The 16068-nt window shown below is 36.5% G+C and overlaps 2 protein-coding genes across 2 annotated transcripts; both read right to left on the bottom strand.

The window, feature by feature from the left end:
- Positions 1-934: 934 nt before the first annotated feature.
- On the bottom strand, positions 935-2034 carry LOC104610984 (uncharacterized). Its single transcript, XM_010277870.3, has 3 exons — positions 1774-2034; positions 1554-1696; positions 935-1405 (listed from the first exon to the last, which is right to left on the bottom strand). Exons 1-3 carry the CDS (start codon positions 1817-1819, stop codon positions 1253-1255), a joined length of 342 nt encoding a protein of 113 aa, XP_010276172.1. The 5' UTR covers positions 1820-2034; the 3' UTR covers positions 935-1252.
- Positions 2035-5263: 3229 nt separating this feature from the next.
- On the bottom strand, positions 5264-8907 carry LOC104610983 (putative pentatricopeptide repeat-containing protein At3g47840). The gene is made up of 2 exons (XM_088891983.1): positions 8433-8907; positions 5264-8320 (listed from the first exon to the last, which is right to left on the bottom strand). Exon 2 carries the CDS (start codon positions 8008-8010, stop codon positions 6559-6561), a length of 1452 nt encoding a protein of 483 aa, XP_088748109.1. The 5' UTR covers positions 8011-8320; positions 8433-8907; the 3' UTR covers positions 5264-6558.
- Between the last annotated feature and the right edge of the window lie 7161 nt (positions 8908-16068).

The raw sequence follows: 16068 nt of genomic DNA, 5'->3' as shown, positions 1-16068 counted from the left end.
CCAATGCTTAAGTTAGAACGCTTCTGAGAGCAGTAAAGAGTGCAAAGAAGACTAAGAGTGCAAGTAGCGCTAGATCAATGAGATTCAAGGTTTACTCAAGATTAGATCAAGATATGTTCAAGATACCTTTTTCCCTTCGACCATGGGGCTCTTAAATATGGGCGTTCTTGTCAAATCGGGCGTAACCGCCACTGAACCTCTGTCGCATCCGTTATTTACTAGGGCTGCGCAAGTAACTGTTGCAGAGTACTACCCAATCGGATGAGTGACACGTCCCGGGAGGACAGACACCCCACCACCTGTCGAGAGACGTGGGTGCAGTCTGCCGGGTTGGCAGGGACTGCGCCGTCAGTCAGGAGACATGGTGCAGTCTGACGAGTACGGTCTTGTCAGATAGAAGTTTCCTGAAAGCGTTACATCGCTTAATAGCGAGCTGCCTTGTAGCGAGTTATTCCATAGCGCGCTGCCTTGTAGCGAGCTATCCTGTTATGAGCTACCTTGTAGCGAGCTCCTTGGGGCACTTCGAGGCGATTCCTCTCGAGGTTGTCTTTGGGGTAGTTTTCTTGCCTAAGTACCAGAGTGAGCTGGTTATCCTAGCTCGCAAGCTGGGATAGACTTGTCTTGGAGCATTCCCCTTCAGTACGTCGGGGGTCCTCGAACTCGTGCTGTAGCGAGCTGTAACGTAGCGAACTGTCCTGCAAGCTCGTTACTTAGTCGCAGCCAGACCGTTGTGCTGAACTGTTACTTCTGTTGAGTCATGTCTACGTGTCACCTTCTCAAAAGGTCGGGTCAAATCGCCCTCCATCAACTAGCGTCTATATAACGTAGCCAAGGAAGAAAAGATAGAGTAGCATACATGCATGGTCACTATCAAATTAACTATGGTATTAAAAAAGAAAAGGCAAGTATGAGAGAGAGAGACTTTGAACGAGATTTTAGTAGAGATTAAAAAAGACTACTGGATAATCTTATTTACAATTCAAAAGCATAAAATGCATTCCTAAGTCGATCATTTGGTCCATTTGTATTACAGAGAAGAGAAGAAGTGATTTGTGCAGCATCAGTTTCAGATACGCTGGTCTCTGCGTTACAAGCTAACATCTTCACCATCGAAGTTGGCAAGCCGGAGAAGGCCATAGGTATAACATTAGAGAAGCGAGCGAGTTCTCCGAATCCCGCAACTCGGAATATATTGTCGCATATGTTCACTTTCCCTGTAACTGTTCCTTGGATGAATTCAAAGTGGCATGCTTCACCTTCTACCTGCCCACCCGCTTATAATATCTACACGACCATCCATTCTTGGAGAGAAACTCACACGCCATGACCTCCCTTTAGGATCCAACAGCACTGTTTTTCCCTTGCCTGTGATCCCAACTTTTCTTGCTATAGCCTTTGGAACAACCTTAATTATTTCATCATCCAACACAAATTAACCAAAAGGGCGATCAGATCAGATCAGATCAGATGTGAAGAAAACAAAATTAAAGTAATTACATTTTCAGAATTTTCGTTTTTTTTTTGGTGAATAAAATATAAGGACCAGAACTCACCATATGGCTTCTTCTGGACTTTCCACAAAGTGCTGCGAACTGTGGAAATTCTGTTTTGTACGAAGATGCAGCTTCAATGGCCTCACTTCTTGGTTGCCTTTCAATCCCGTAATTTGATTTCTTCCTTGGTTTGCCAGCGCCACCTGCAAAAAAGTTATATCGTTATTTATCAGGTTTTGCGAAATCAATGCACAGTTGGGAAGACTCGAAGTAAAGTTACCGTTTCCCTTGCTAGAAACAATTGCTTTCATGGTGGATTTGGCCATTGATTTGCCACACTTGTCGTGAGAACGACTATTTCTCAGAGAACGGCCAATATCTTTGGAGAATACCCGGTCAAGATGAACTCACCGGAGCGGTCGCCGGTGCCGGAGAAGGAGAACTCGGGTGAGGGGAGAAGAATGGGGTCAGGGAAGGCCAGTTCAAGCACGCGGGGATGTAGAAATGCGTAAATGAGGGTTTTGACTTGGTTTTGGGCTAGTTTTGAGGTTAACGGTCGTCCCGTTAGGCCCGTACGTGGGAATGCCGACCGCGTGTGAAAGGACAGATGGCGGACGCGTGTGGGGTGGGGCGCAGATTTGAACTCATAACTATACGAACTATACCTACAATTGCATCTCAGTCAGTTGGTCATGTCAAAAGTGTATCAAAATAGATATATTAATATTTTTCTAAAAATTTTTCTTTTATTTATAAAACATGTTGTCCCTCGCCAAGATTTACTAAGAAAAGACCAAAATCATTATTATTATTATTATTATTATTATTATTATTATTATTATTATTATTATTATTTTTAACTTTTTACGTATACATTAAAAGTTTTTCATAGTTCCGATCGGTTTGAAGTCGGATTACAAAGTCAAAAACCGCAGCTAAACCAAATTGTCCGGTTCTACCATTTTTTAAACTAAAACCGACCGGTTATTTTTTAGAACTGACCATGTTGGATCAGGTTGGTTCGGTTTGGTCGATTTAATCGGTTTACAATATATTATGAACAACCCTAGTCCATGTTATAGAAATTGGGTCATTGTGTGTGTTTCTTCAAAAACTGATATATGTCCTGTATTGGATATTTTAATACTTAGTTCAGCAGCACCATATATTCTTTAGTATGATTTCAAGGTTTAAAGTATTAGAAATGCTAAGTGTATCCGAAATACAATTTTAAGAGATGTATCAGGTTATGTCTTGGATACACATATGTATCGGAGAAAAACTAAGATATGCATAGATATGCTTGGAAACACTATAAATACTTTAATAAATTATAAAAATACATCAATAACATCAAATATAAGACCTTAATGAGGTGTATATACATTAAATTAATATATTCTAATGGTTTTATGAGAAAATATATTGTAGTTAATTATAATTTCATTAAAAATCCTTTGGTTAACTATAACTTATAAATTTATAATTCTTAAGTTTTAATGTTTTATGGGATGGAAAAAACCCAAATCTCCTATCAAACCATAATACATGCACTAGCACAAATTTTAAGTGAAAATATAATTATTAATTATTTATATTTAAATAATTATTATTTATTATTTATTTCCAAAAATTATAAAAAATAAATAAACATTATGTAATAAATTAAAAGAATAGTTATTAAAGAATAAATTTCAATTGATTTGTGGATATGATAGATCATCCATAGAATTATAATGTATTTAATCATTGTGATCAAATGATAACATATAATTAATTAATTAATTAATTAATTTTTAATTTTAAAATATAAAAAATAATTATTAAAAAAAATTTTTAATTGGTTTGTGGATATGATAGATCATCCATAGAATTATAATATATTCAATTGTTGTGATCAAATGATAAAATATAATTAATTATTATTTATTTTTTAATTCTAAAAATAAAAAAAATAAAAAAATATATTAGAGAATAAATTTCCAATTGCTCTATGAATATGATAGATAATTAAAACCTATTTATTCTTTATAGGCAGAGAAAAAATTACATTTTCAAATATTTTGTTAATTTGTATTTTCTCCAAATATCTTCATGAAATTTCCATAAATCTATTTATAATACAAAAAAGTGATTTTGAATACAAGAAATGTAGATCAACATAAATTTAAATATTCAAGAAAAAAAATAAATCACAAGATATTATAAAAAATTAAAAAACTTACCTATTTTTGCCATATTTTTTCAAAATTTGAAAAATCTTAAAAGAAGTAATGATTCACACTTTTTTTTTCACTACCAAGACGCCCCAATACACCCCCGATACTATCCGATATGAGTCTGATATACATGAAAAAAGACAAGACGCCTGATTTCTATGCATATCTCATATCTGCTTTTCAAAGATACGATACGGTACACCCCATATCGGGCGTATCATATCAAAATTTTAAACCTTATATGATTTTAATAAGGAACCATTACTGAAGTAATTGTAAAATCTTGGGGTGACAAGTACAATAATGGGTTTGAGTTTGAGAGCACCCACTTTATGACAAAAACAATGACATGTTAGAACTGTATCCAATCTACCTTCTCAAGAGCTGAGAACAATATTGGGTTGGTAATGCCTTTTCTTACTATGATTTTAATAAGTACGATTTAAGAGAGCTGATAATAGGATTAGCAATTCAGCATGAGATTCAACAGAGTAAAATAACAGAAATTAATGGGGTTATATTGCTCATATTAGTAGGGCATCTATAGGTACTACATTTGTCTGAGCGTTAGGCTATCAGCCAATATCAAATTCAATCCCATGCAAACCCCACGCTATATCAATCCAAAAATCAATACATGTATAGATATCCTAAACTTTCGTTAATACTTTTAAAAATGTAAAATAAGTATATATCCAGCTTATTAAGTTGAAACGGGATTTCTAATTTCCATTAAAAAAATTCATTATCCAATGTTGGTCCTAACTATTCAATGTGTATCTTAATCACAATGTATCTTTTAAAACTGTCTTGCATTGAGAATATCTCCATACTTATGTGCTTTGTTTCATGGGAAGATATTCCCAATGCAAGGTTGGGAAAGGCTGTTAGAACGGTGTGGGCACAGGTTTGCCCTGATGGAGGCCGAATAGCCGATCTCAGTTAGCCAAAAAATGACAAACACGATAGCAGTGCTCACGGTATACATTATTGGGACCATTAAGGTTGTGTTTGGATTGAACTCCCCCATTCTTTATCTACCTTTTCTTTCAAGCCAAACACAGCATAAGTGGAAAATTAAGAAATTCGATAGTTGGTAAGGCTGATGTCATGAGAGTCATTGAGTCACTTGGACAAGGAGATGAAGTCGTCATTGTTGGATAATTAGCATTATCATATATAGAAATGCATTTTTCTGATATCAATATCTCAAGCACAATACTACAATGAAATAAATATTTAATAAAGTATAGAGCAATTGAAGGGAAAAAAACTACCAGAAAATTGAACAATTAGTTAACAAATAACTGATCTAAACATGCAACTCATAGAGAATTTGGATTTTAGAAGTTGAGATGACAAACCAGATTGGATATAAGACTGTGATACTCTCATGATCTTATATCAATGGTTCAACCTTCTTTCCATGAGGCAATTTTCAGTTCAATAGCACTTTATTAGCAAAAAGAAAAAAAGAAAAGAAAAGAAATTGCTATAAAGCCTATATCTTAAAAGCTATTAAAAATGATCAAGAATCAATGCACAAGAAGAAAAATTGAAAGGGGAAGAGCCCCTGTTTCCTTTTTGAGTAATTACAGAAAATACAGATATTGTATTTTGAGAAATCTGCATAAAAGAATAAGCCTTTTGGGTTGTAGGATGCAATTGTTTAGGGTCGGATGACTTTTCTTGAGATGAAAAAGTGGATTAAACCAAGGAAAAAGTGGTCTCTGTTGGTGTAAATGATAAAGGCATAAAGCAACAAAGATGACCATTAAAAAGAGAAGAAAATTAAAGCAAGAGAAAGAACTGAATGACTGTTACCTGATTCATACATGTGAGAAGCAACAAAAAATACAGACTAATAGAGAAAGACGGAGCATTCCATTCTACTGCCTCCTCCTTGGGCATTGCATGACCATTACTGGGCTTAGGCAGTGGCCTACTTTAGATTGTATGACCTCAGGGGGTTGAAAATTTTGAGAGGGCAAAATGGGGTGGGTGAAAAAAAGTTAGTTTTTCTGAAGCAGCAGGTTTTCCCCTCTATTATAATAATAAGGATATAAATATTGATCTCAATATCCTTAATGAGATTATGGGACAATCTCCTAAAACATTTATTAATTGTTCCAGTGCTCTAGCATTAAATCTCTGTACATCTGTTCTTTAAGCACAGTATCCTCACTACCAAAACCGAACAAAAGCACCTGCCCCCACTAAAATGGTGAAAGGGATAGGATCTCACAGCACAATTTCCTGACTGACAGCTTCAATAACAAACTTGCAAGGAGGGTGCCAATCACATAAATATGAATATTGTTGAATATTCTGATATTTGACTACTCTTGAGTATTAATCAAACAAAATTCTAGAGTAAGCCTCGCTGTGGTTCCAAAGATTATGTTACTTCTGTTCATCTGTGTCATGTAATGCAGATATCTCAGGAATATAACCTGCTTGTTTAATATATAATCTTCTTGAGCTCCTTCAACTTCAGATAGATCCGGATAGTCTGTGGGTCGGACTGATCTCTCATCACAAATTAGATCACTTTATCATTCTGATGTTCTCTGCATTTCTCAAATCCCACTAATTGCATGCACATTTTATAGAAGAACAAATACTGTGTCATCTGATGGGTCCAACTTAAGAAGATGCTTGGAAGCTCTCCTACCAAGCTCCAAATTACCATGGATTTTGGGTGCAGAGAATAAACTCCAAACAATGTTGTTTGGTGGGACTGACATTTCCTTTATAAACCTTTTGGCATCAGTGAATCTCCCTGATTTTCCAAGGAGGTCAAGCATGCAGACACAATGCTCTATTCCAGGTGTGACACCAAACTCTTAAGTCATTGAAGAATAATATGCAAGACCCTCATCCACTATACCTCCACGATTACATGCAGAGAGAAGTGAAACAAAAGTGACATGGTCTGGGTTTTGTCCCAGTTGTATCATTTCATGAAAACTTTCCCTAGCTTTGTTGAAATATCCGTGTCTTGCAAATCCTGATATCAACATATTCCATGATATTCGTGATCTTCTGCTTGGTTCCGGAAGTAACTTAAGAACATCATCCATCTTTCCACATTTCCCATACATGTCCATTGCTGCATCTATAACAGGGAGGTTAGAGTTGAACCCAAGCTTAATAACAAGATCATGAAGCTGTTGGCCTTTCTCCAATATTGCCAAGCTAGCAGTAGCAGCAAGCCCTCCAGATAAGCTGAATTGATCCAACTCCAATCCTGCACGACGCAGATCCACAATAAGTTTCAGAGCTTCCTCACAACAGCCATGATGGGAATTTATAGCAATAATTGCATTCCGTGATACAATATTTTTATTAAGCAATCTATCAAAAATTAAATTGCTTGAATCTAGATTACCACACTTGGCATACATTGTTAGCAGAGAAATCCTAAGATAATTATCCATTTCCAATCCAGTTAAAATTGTGTAGGCATGGATTAGCATCCCATATTTCAACAGATCATTTGGAGTGAGGCAAGCGCCAAGAATATTCACCATGGTAATAAAGTCTGCAATTGTTCCCTGTGCTCTCATCAATTTCAAGGTTTTTATTGCCTCCCCCGGTTCTTTGTTCTCAATATAACCCCCTATTAGTGCCTTCCATGTAACCACATCAGGCTTGGGCATTGCTTGGAAAACCAGTTTGGCTACTCTCATTGTGCCACACTTTCCATACATGGTGACTAGTGCATTCCCCAAAAGCAAATTATCATGTAGCGAAGCTCGGATTATAAGGGCATGCAGGGTCTTTCCATGGATCAGAGTTGCGGGACTAGCACATGCAGCCAAGGCATAAGCAAAGGTTATATGGTTTATTATTTTGCTTGTCCTAGATAATTCTGACAAGAGCCTTAGGACACCTTGGTAGTTCTCGTCTTCTGCATAGCAAGCGATCATAGAATTCCATGAAACTAAGTCTTTCTCAGGCATCTCTTGAAACAACAGCTCAGTATCTTCAGATTTTCCACACTCAGAATACAGAGTAATAAGAGTGCTTCCAACATAAAAAACTGAATCCAGTCTAACTTTAACAGCTAGACCATGAATTCCCATGCCCCACTTCAGATATTCAATGAAACTACAAGCTGAAACCAAACTAGACAATGTAACAGAATTGGGTTTCACAGTAGCATGACGCATCTGATTAAAGCATCGTAGTGATTCCTCATAAAATATATTATGTGAATATGAAGATATCATTGAATTCCATGATATTGTATCACGTTCCTCCATCTGATAAAAAATGTTGCATGCATCTTCCATACTCCCAACACTGCCAAACAAGAATATAAGAGAATTGGCAACAGAAACATTAGAACCTGACGACCTAATGGTTCATCCTCGAGCAACCCACATGAACTAATCACTGTCGCCAAAGAGTTCTCATTGCAACTAAGTCCTTCACGCCTCATTTGTATATAAATCTTCACCGCCTCCTCTGGATCTCCATTGCTGGAATAGCTCACCATCAAGGAAGTCCAAGAAACTACATTTCGGTTGGGCATCTCATGGAAAAATTTCCGTGCATCAGCAGTAAACCCGTATGTACCGTAGAAATGCAGAAGTGCACTGCCTACAAACACATCAAATAATAGTCCTGCTTTAAGAACAAAACCATGAACTTGGAATCCTTGACAGACTATCGAAGCAGACCTGTTACAAGTATCAAACTGGCTATCACATACCCATTAGGACTGATGCCTCGATTCTCCATTTCACCAAACAATTCAATTGCTTCTGTGTATAAGCCCATTCCAACATAACCAGATATCATGATATACCACGACGCCTTGTTTCTTTGAGGCATCTTATCATACAATATCCGGGCAACATATATATTCCCAAATTTTGAATACATATTTATCAGTGTATTCGAATGGAAGATTCTTAAATGGATTCATTCCTTGATACAAATCGCATGTACAATTCTCCCAGTAATTAAACTGGTAATTTCTGAGAATCCCTTTTTAGCAAAGGCAGAGATTTCTGGGTTTGAGTGGCAAGAAAGCATTTGAACTCTCTGGTTGATGGGCTCTTTTTCTCTGCATAGTACAGACGTTGGTTGGTCTTTAGAGTGGTTTTGAAGGGAAAGGAGGGAGAAAGGGGAGGTGGAGAAGGAGAATGCCGCTGTCTTTAGCCTGAGAACTGAAAGTTTCTTACGTACATCACAATCTCTCTCTCTCTCTCACATTGTTATACATTTATGGGGTGGGTCCCACCGGTCATCTGGGTCGTTGATCGTGTTAATTATAGGACGTTGGATTTGGATAAAGATGTCTCTACTGTATGGTTTAAACTCTGAAGTTCCAACACTGGACCTTGGAGGAGATTCACGGGAATAAGTGGGGATCAGGCATGGATTGGTGGGCCCAGGTTGGTGGGTGGTATTCTAATTGCTGTCACACCTGCCATCCGATTGTGATCGACTGTGAGACGTAGGATTGGAATAAAGATGTGAATCTTTTCACGGCCACTTCTACCCTCTTAAGAGCTTCAGCATTTCTTCGTCGGGGGTTGCACGGAAGTGCAGAACTCCTCCCCTCTCTTCTTCTTCGTCATCTTCATCGTCTTCTTCTTCTCCTCTCTCTGTGCCTGCGCGTGTACAGCTGAGCTGGTAATAAAATGGGCTTTCACCATTTTTCTTCTTATTCTTCCTCCTCTTCTTTCTCTTCTTCTTCTTCTTCTGATGGCTGTAGGGTGTGGCTCTCTCGCTCTCTCTAAAGTTCTTCTTCTCTGTTCCTTGTTATGTCGCGTTGTCCTTTAATTTGAAATTTCTGTTTCTTATGGAGGTCTTGGGTGTCCTCTCGTCGGGCATTATGAGTTAAATTCTCTGTATTTGTTCCTTACTCGCCGGACTAGGGTTTTGATCTAGTTTCTTGTTTCAGGTTTTGATCGCCCGCGAACAGTTGTACGAAGGAGAAGAAGCAGGTTAGGAGTGATTTTTTGTTTTCTTTAATTCCTTCTTTAATTATTTTCAAGTTAGGTTTTGTTTCGTACCCACAGTTTGAGATTTCTTAGTTGCTTTTATTTCAATAGGTTGATACGTATACTGTGCCTAGTTCAGGTTATTTTGATTTTTCTCCTTGATATAATCCACGATTTTTTTTTTTTTTGGAACTGAAATGGGTTTTTGTTTATGTGTCATCTTCTGTTTCTTTTAGTGGAAACTGATGTCCTGTCTCTCGTCTTGCCCGACTTTGTTCTTGCTGTGTCCAACAGATATTTGAACTCTGCTGGGGAGGAGAACCCCTTAAATACGCTGTTGGGATTTGCTTCTGGGGAATCCATCTCATCATTTGCTGGGAAATTTGGATCTTTCCCCGAGGTTGTAAGTTATTTCCGTTCTTTGAGCTTGTCTGTTCCGCTTTTACTTTCTGCCATTTGTCCTTATGCGTTTCCTTTTCATTTCTTTTTTCTCTTTTCCTTCTCCCCCCTCTTTATTCGGTTTATATTCTTGAGATTTTCTTCTTACTTAAGCTCTGTATAGGCTGCTACTTTCCAATTTTAGAAATCGGATTAACTAGTTTGTCCTTGGATATGAACCTTTTAAAGGGCTATTTTAAACTGGGAATGAGTGCTACTGTACGAGTGTTCTTCATTTCTATTGGTTGCTGAAACGGTAAAATATGAGTCTGTCTTAGTAAGTGTCAGTTGTTGGCATGTACCGTGGCAACTGGCAAGTCCAGATGTGCTCATAAGGGGTTATGTTTTTGAATGTCTGGATCATCTGCTTTCCTTCTTGCTTTACTTGTCTGGTGCGCTCAGGAGATGAAGACACGCAGGCCTTAATCATTGAAGACATGGTGAAGATCAGTCACTATTCATGCGAGTATTTGCACAACGGAACACTATCTGACTGCTTCACAATGTCAATGCGTACTTGATCTTCACTTTGTGCTTCACCGGTGAAGACCGATGTGTTTTCATGTCTTGAAGGGGCCAGAGAAGTGCAACAGGTGACATAATTTCCAAATTTGACACCTCCTCCCACAAAAAAATAATAAATAAATAAATAAATGAAAGTGATGTTGATTGAATTAATTGATAATGTATCTGAGCTATCAATCATCAAAAATACTTTCATGATATATTTTTTTGATCAGCAACACAAAAATATAATACCTTCCCGATATTCATGATCAATAATGTACACTGTGCAAAAGTTATATGTAGAATATTGTATAATTCTTTTGTGAATCCATCATAGGATATTGATAGATTTGGATGCCAATAGCATATAAACAATCATACCCATTTGATATGATATAGTTCCTTTTTGTTATTTTTTAAGGGAGTAAGAGGGGCATTGAAGAGTATTGATTGACATAGAGGTGCATCAGGTTTATGGAGCTGTTAAACCAAAATATTTGAAAACTCTTAACGGCTATCAGATTGGAATGAGTAATGAATTGACCATACATTATATTTGTTCGAGTCTGGGGGGAGTTGAAGAGTTGCAGTTGACATAAGTGCATCAGATATATGGTTTTTTACACCATAATGTTTGGGAAACTTCAACAACCATCAGACTGGAACAAGAGGTGGACCCATATTCCAATATTTATCAAAAAAAAAAACAATATACATATTCCAATCTCTTGGTTTCAAGACAAGAGATCCCATGATATGTTGTTTTGTTTGGGTTAGGCTGGACAAGCTGATTTTGTATATAGAATGGGAGTAAGTTGGACTGCCAATTCTATTGCCAAGGCGAGTACATAATCAACAAAAGGGAATCTGATTAACCAACCCTCTAGCATTGGAGGCAAGATTCAAAGATGCTCTGATCTGATGAATGGCATTGGACACTTGAATTCTTACTTACATGTTACTGCATAAAATTGATTGTTGAATTCAGAATGAACAAGTTAGAGCCTTAGAGGGCAATGGTTTGTTTGAAATACCTTATTGCCATTTAGTTAGAATGAATGGTTGTAAGTTCAAAACAATCCTATTGGGTATTGGAGCGTAGCAGATATTCCAAGCTGACGTGAGTATGAACAATCATTTATGTCATACTTGTTTTGACCTACATTGGATAAGCATTCCTTATAGCGTGAGGTGGATGAGAACCACGAATGTATTACTTGAAAAGATCAACAGAGTGCCCAATTACCCTATTTACTTGCATCTTTCTCAAGTGTTGCCATAGATGCACAGAAAATATCCTTCCATGTGTTTGTCTTTTACATGCTTTGGGTGTTATTTTCACTCTTCATCCATGGATGCATTGGTTTCTTTCTTTTTTCTTATTTTGAGGGTACTTTTCCCTTGCTACATGTTCGACGACAAAAGGTTGTCAAACAGACGGAAATTATAGATGTATGATGATTAGGTAATGGATTTTGACTGGACCATACTGGTTATGTTGATTTCATAGGGATGGCTTCCGATGAGGTGGATAGAATGAATTGGACACCAGAGCTTACAAAATTCATTATTGACAAGGTCCTTGAGGATAAAAATGCTACAGGGAAGAAAGGAGGGAACTTAACAAAATCAACCTGCAATAAGATCGTTGCAGCACTCAAAAATGAAAAGAGGGTACATGTTACCAACAAACAAGTCAAGAATCGTTGGGATTACTTAAAGAAGAAATACGAAATATGGTCCCGGATGTTTAAAAAACCGGGGCGTGGGTACAATCCTGTGACCAACACATTTGATTGGCCTGATGAAGTTTGGGATGAGTATTTGAAGGTAACTGTGAATCTTCTCACATATGTTTAATAATATTTGTTGCTAAATTGGAACAAGTGTTTAACATTGTGGTGGCCACATTAATTGTATGACAGGCAAACCCGGATGCGAGACAATTTCGCAATGCCGGATTGCAGTTTGCAAATGAGTTGAGGGCTTTATTTGATGATGTAGTAGCCACTGGAGAAATGGGATGGGGTCCGTCTAAAGAAGGAATGCCAGAGGATGTTGTAGGATCATCCAATAATACACCAGCAGAAGGTATATCACAGGTAGCTGTTGGCCTTGATTTAGATGTCCCTATTACACCATTGGCACAAATGCCTCTACTACAGGAAGAAAACCCAAGGACTAAGCCTGTTGAGAAACGCCGCAAGAAAGATGAAGATGTGGATATTAGGGCTGAATTGCAGGCATTTTTAGATACCATGTCAACCCAGGATGGGCCCTCCATAGAGCAATGCAATAAGATATTGGATGAACGGACTTCATTAACAGAAGAAGATGATCTGTATGCTGCCGCTCTTGCAGTCTTTTGTGAGAACAAACACTATAGAGAGCAGTGGGTGAAGATGGAATTAAAGCCAGAAAACCTCAAATTGAAGTGGCTTACCATGTTAGCAAAAAAACATGGGTACATTAGCGCTTGATGTTTAACTTTTCAGATGTATTATTTTGTATGGTATTATGGTTATGTTCACACTGTACGGACCAATAGGTGCTTTAGACACTTGATGTTTAAACTTTTTGGATGGTTGTATCAAGCTTTTTCATGGTTATGTTCAGTGTCTATGTTTAAATTAATAAATAATATGTTTTGTTTATATATATATTATGGTTGTTTTGAATGTTTTATGTTGAATGGCAATCTATATATGAATTTTCAGAACCATGAAACCAGAACAGAAGAGGTTGTTCGTAATTATAGGGGTGAAACTCATACTGAAGAAGTATTTTGAGAAGCGTAGGATCAAGGAAATAAATATTGCATTTACAGAGAGTGGAGCTGAGTATGTGAAGAGGCTTATGTTAAGCAACTCAAACATGTGTGAAGAACTTATGAGAGTGAATGGGCAAGTGTTTCTAAACATGTGTGCTTTATTCAGAGAAAAGGGTTGGCTTCAAGATAGCCGGTATATAAGCGTCGAAGAAAAGATGGCAACGTTTATGTTCACACTGAACCATAACTTAAGAAGCCATTTTGTGAAGCAAAGGTTTAAACACTCTAGTCAAATGATGTCCAAGTATTTTCATGATGTATTGCGGGCTATGCTACACTTTTCAAAGGAGATGATTATGCCACCTTCTTTTGATGAAGATTCCTTACAATTTCAGACCCATACACAACTAAGACAAGTATTCAAGGTAAGTAAAAATTATTGTAGTAATCTATTGGCACAGACAGTTGTGGCTTTCCTATGTCTTTAGCTTGATGACAATGGCCTTATTTGATTAGGGAGCTGTGGGAGCACTTGATGGAATCTTGGTAAATGCATACATACCTAGAGACAGTCAAATTTCATATTTGCCAAGAGGAGGGAGAGTATGTTGTCAAAATGTACTCGCGATTTGTGATTTTAATATGATTTTTACATTTGTGTGGGCTGGATGGGAAGGAGCTGCACATGATTCTCAAGTATTAATGGAGACCATGAGTAATCCAGAGAATAACTTTCCACTTCCTCCGTCAGGTGAAATTATCACATTTAATTTGCATTTATTGTTTTTAAAAGTAATATTAATAACATTAATTATTGTGTTTTTTGATACAGATAAATATTACTTGTGTGATGATGCATATATGCATACACGTGGATTTATGACACCCTATCGTAATGCACGTTATTGGCTACCTGACTTTCGGGATGGTCCTCATCCTACAACTAAAGAGGAGAAATTTAATTATGCACATGCAAAATTGAGAAATGTTATCGAACGAGCATTTGGGGTATTGAAAGCACGTTTTCCAATTTTGAAGACAATGCCACCTTATGACTTTCCAACACAAAGGAATATCGTTATCGCATGTGTAGCAATACATAACTTTATTCGAAGATCAGCTATTATGGATAAATTGTTTGAACAATATGAGGATGAAGATGTTCGTTTAGAATATGACAACATCCAGACTCAAGATATGCCGGTTACTAATGAGGAAACTACACCATTCGATCAAACCTTCATGTACAATTTACGAGACCAAATTGCTAGTGAATTAGTTGTGTTATAACTTAAATATTTCCTATGTTTTTGTATTTTTGAACATTTTTTTTTGGTAAAGTGGAACTTAAAATGAATGAATCAATTTTTGTTCCATAACATAGTGCATAGATGAAATGGTTCACAGTTTTAATATTAATTACTTTTACTTTTTTTTTTTTTTTTTACCTAATATACTTGATTAGATTGCTGTATTTTTATTTTTATTTTTTTATGTATGTGATTCAAAGGTTTTATAGTGGTAATTTTGTCTTTTTTATTTTTTCATATGCTTGTAAATTTTAAAACATGTGCAATTTACCCAAAGTTCTTTCAAACCGTTTTTGAATTTAAATTATAAAAGACCTTTCATCCCTAGGTGACTTTTCTCACTCTAAATGACTTTTCAATTTAAAGTATATTTTCATTTACCCTGTGTTTGGTTTCAAGGAAAAAGTAGTGAAATGGAGGGAAAGGGAGGAAGACATTTACAAACCTCGTATAAATTTTCCTACCTTTCCCTTCCTTTTCTCATAAGGTGCCATAGGACAGTTAAGACTATACATATATAAAAAAAGGAAGTTATTCTTTCTACACTTGTCCTTGGCATTTTTTATTATTATACATTACATCAACAAAGTTAAAAGATTGGCATTTTCTCTCTCTCTTTTTTTTTTTTTATTTCTTACTACTAAATTATTCTCTCTTAAATTTTACATTTCTATCTACATTTTGTTATTAGTAGTATTCATATACATTTCATACATAGACAAGCTATACAACCCTATATAGAAATTGCCTCCTGCCATGCAAACATAAGAGCTTTATGTAGGTGGCATTTAAAAGACAGGTGGCATAGTTGTATGCAAGGATCATGTCCATGTAGTATTAAAAAAATAAAGGTAAATTACAAGGACCAAAATACATGAGATTAATCACAATTACCCCTTGCACTTTCATTTGCAACAAATACTCCTATGGTTTTTAAAACCGAATCGGTCAGGGGTCCGATTATTGGTTCGAACAGTCCGGTCGTTCGTCTGACAAAAAAATAAAAAGAAATTTAAAAAATTGAAAAACGGTCAAAACCATTTAAACGATTTGAATGATTAACTGACCGGTTCAACGGTTTATTAACCAAAATCAATGATTTTAGGGAAAAAAGAGGTTTGGAGAAAAATAGACCGGTTCCCAATTTTTCCCGTCCAGTCCCTAAACTTTCACTTTGTGACAAAGCTTGATCGTCAAATCAGATGACAAATGACAGAAGGCATTAAATTACCAAAATATCCTTATCACTTCTCTTTGAAAAATACTTTTGTTGTTTCATCAACTAAGAATCTCTTTGTTATGCCGTTGCCGAAGAAAGGAAAAATTTTCAATAAGAAAAATTCCTTTCACATCTGTTACGTTTGTCTCCGA

This window comes from Nelumbo nucifera, chromosome 7, assembly GCF_055504915.1.
Source record: "Nelumbo nucifera cultivar China Antique chromosome 7, China Antique-T2T, whole genome shotgun sequence".
Taxonomy (NCBI): Eukaryota; Viridiplantae; Streptophyta; class Magnoliopsida; order Proteales; family Nelumbonaceae; genus Nelumbo; species Nelumbo nucifera.
The sequence above is the reverse complement of the archived record's forward strand: the minus strand, read 5'-3'. Positions and strand labels throughout refer to the sequence as shown.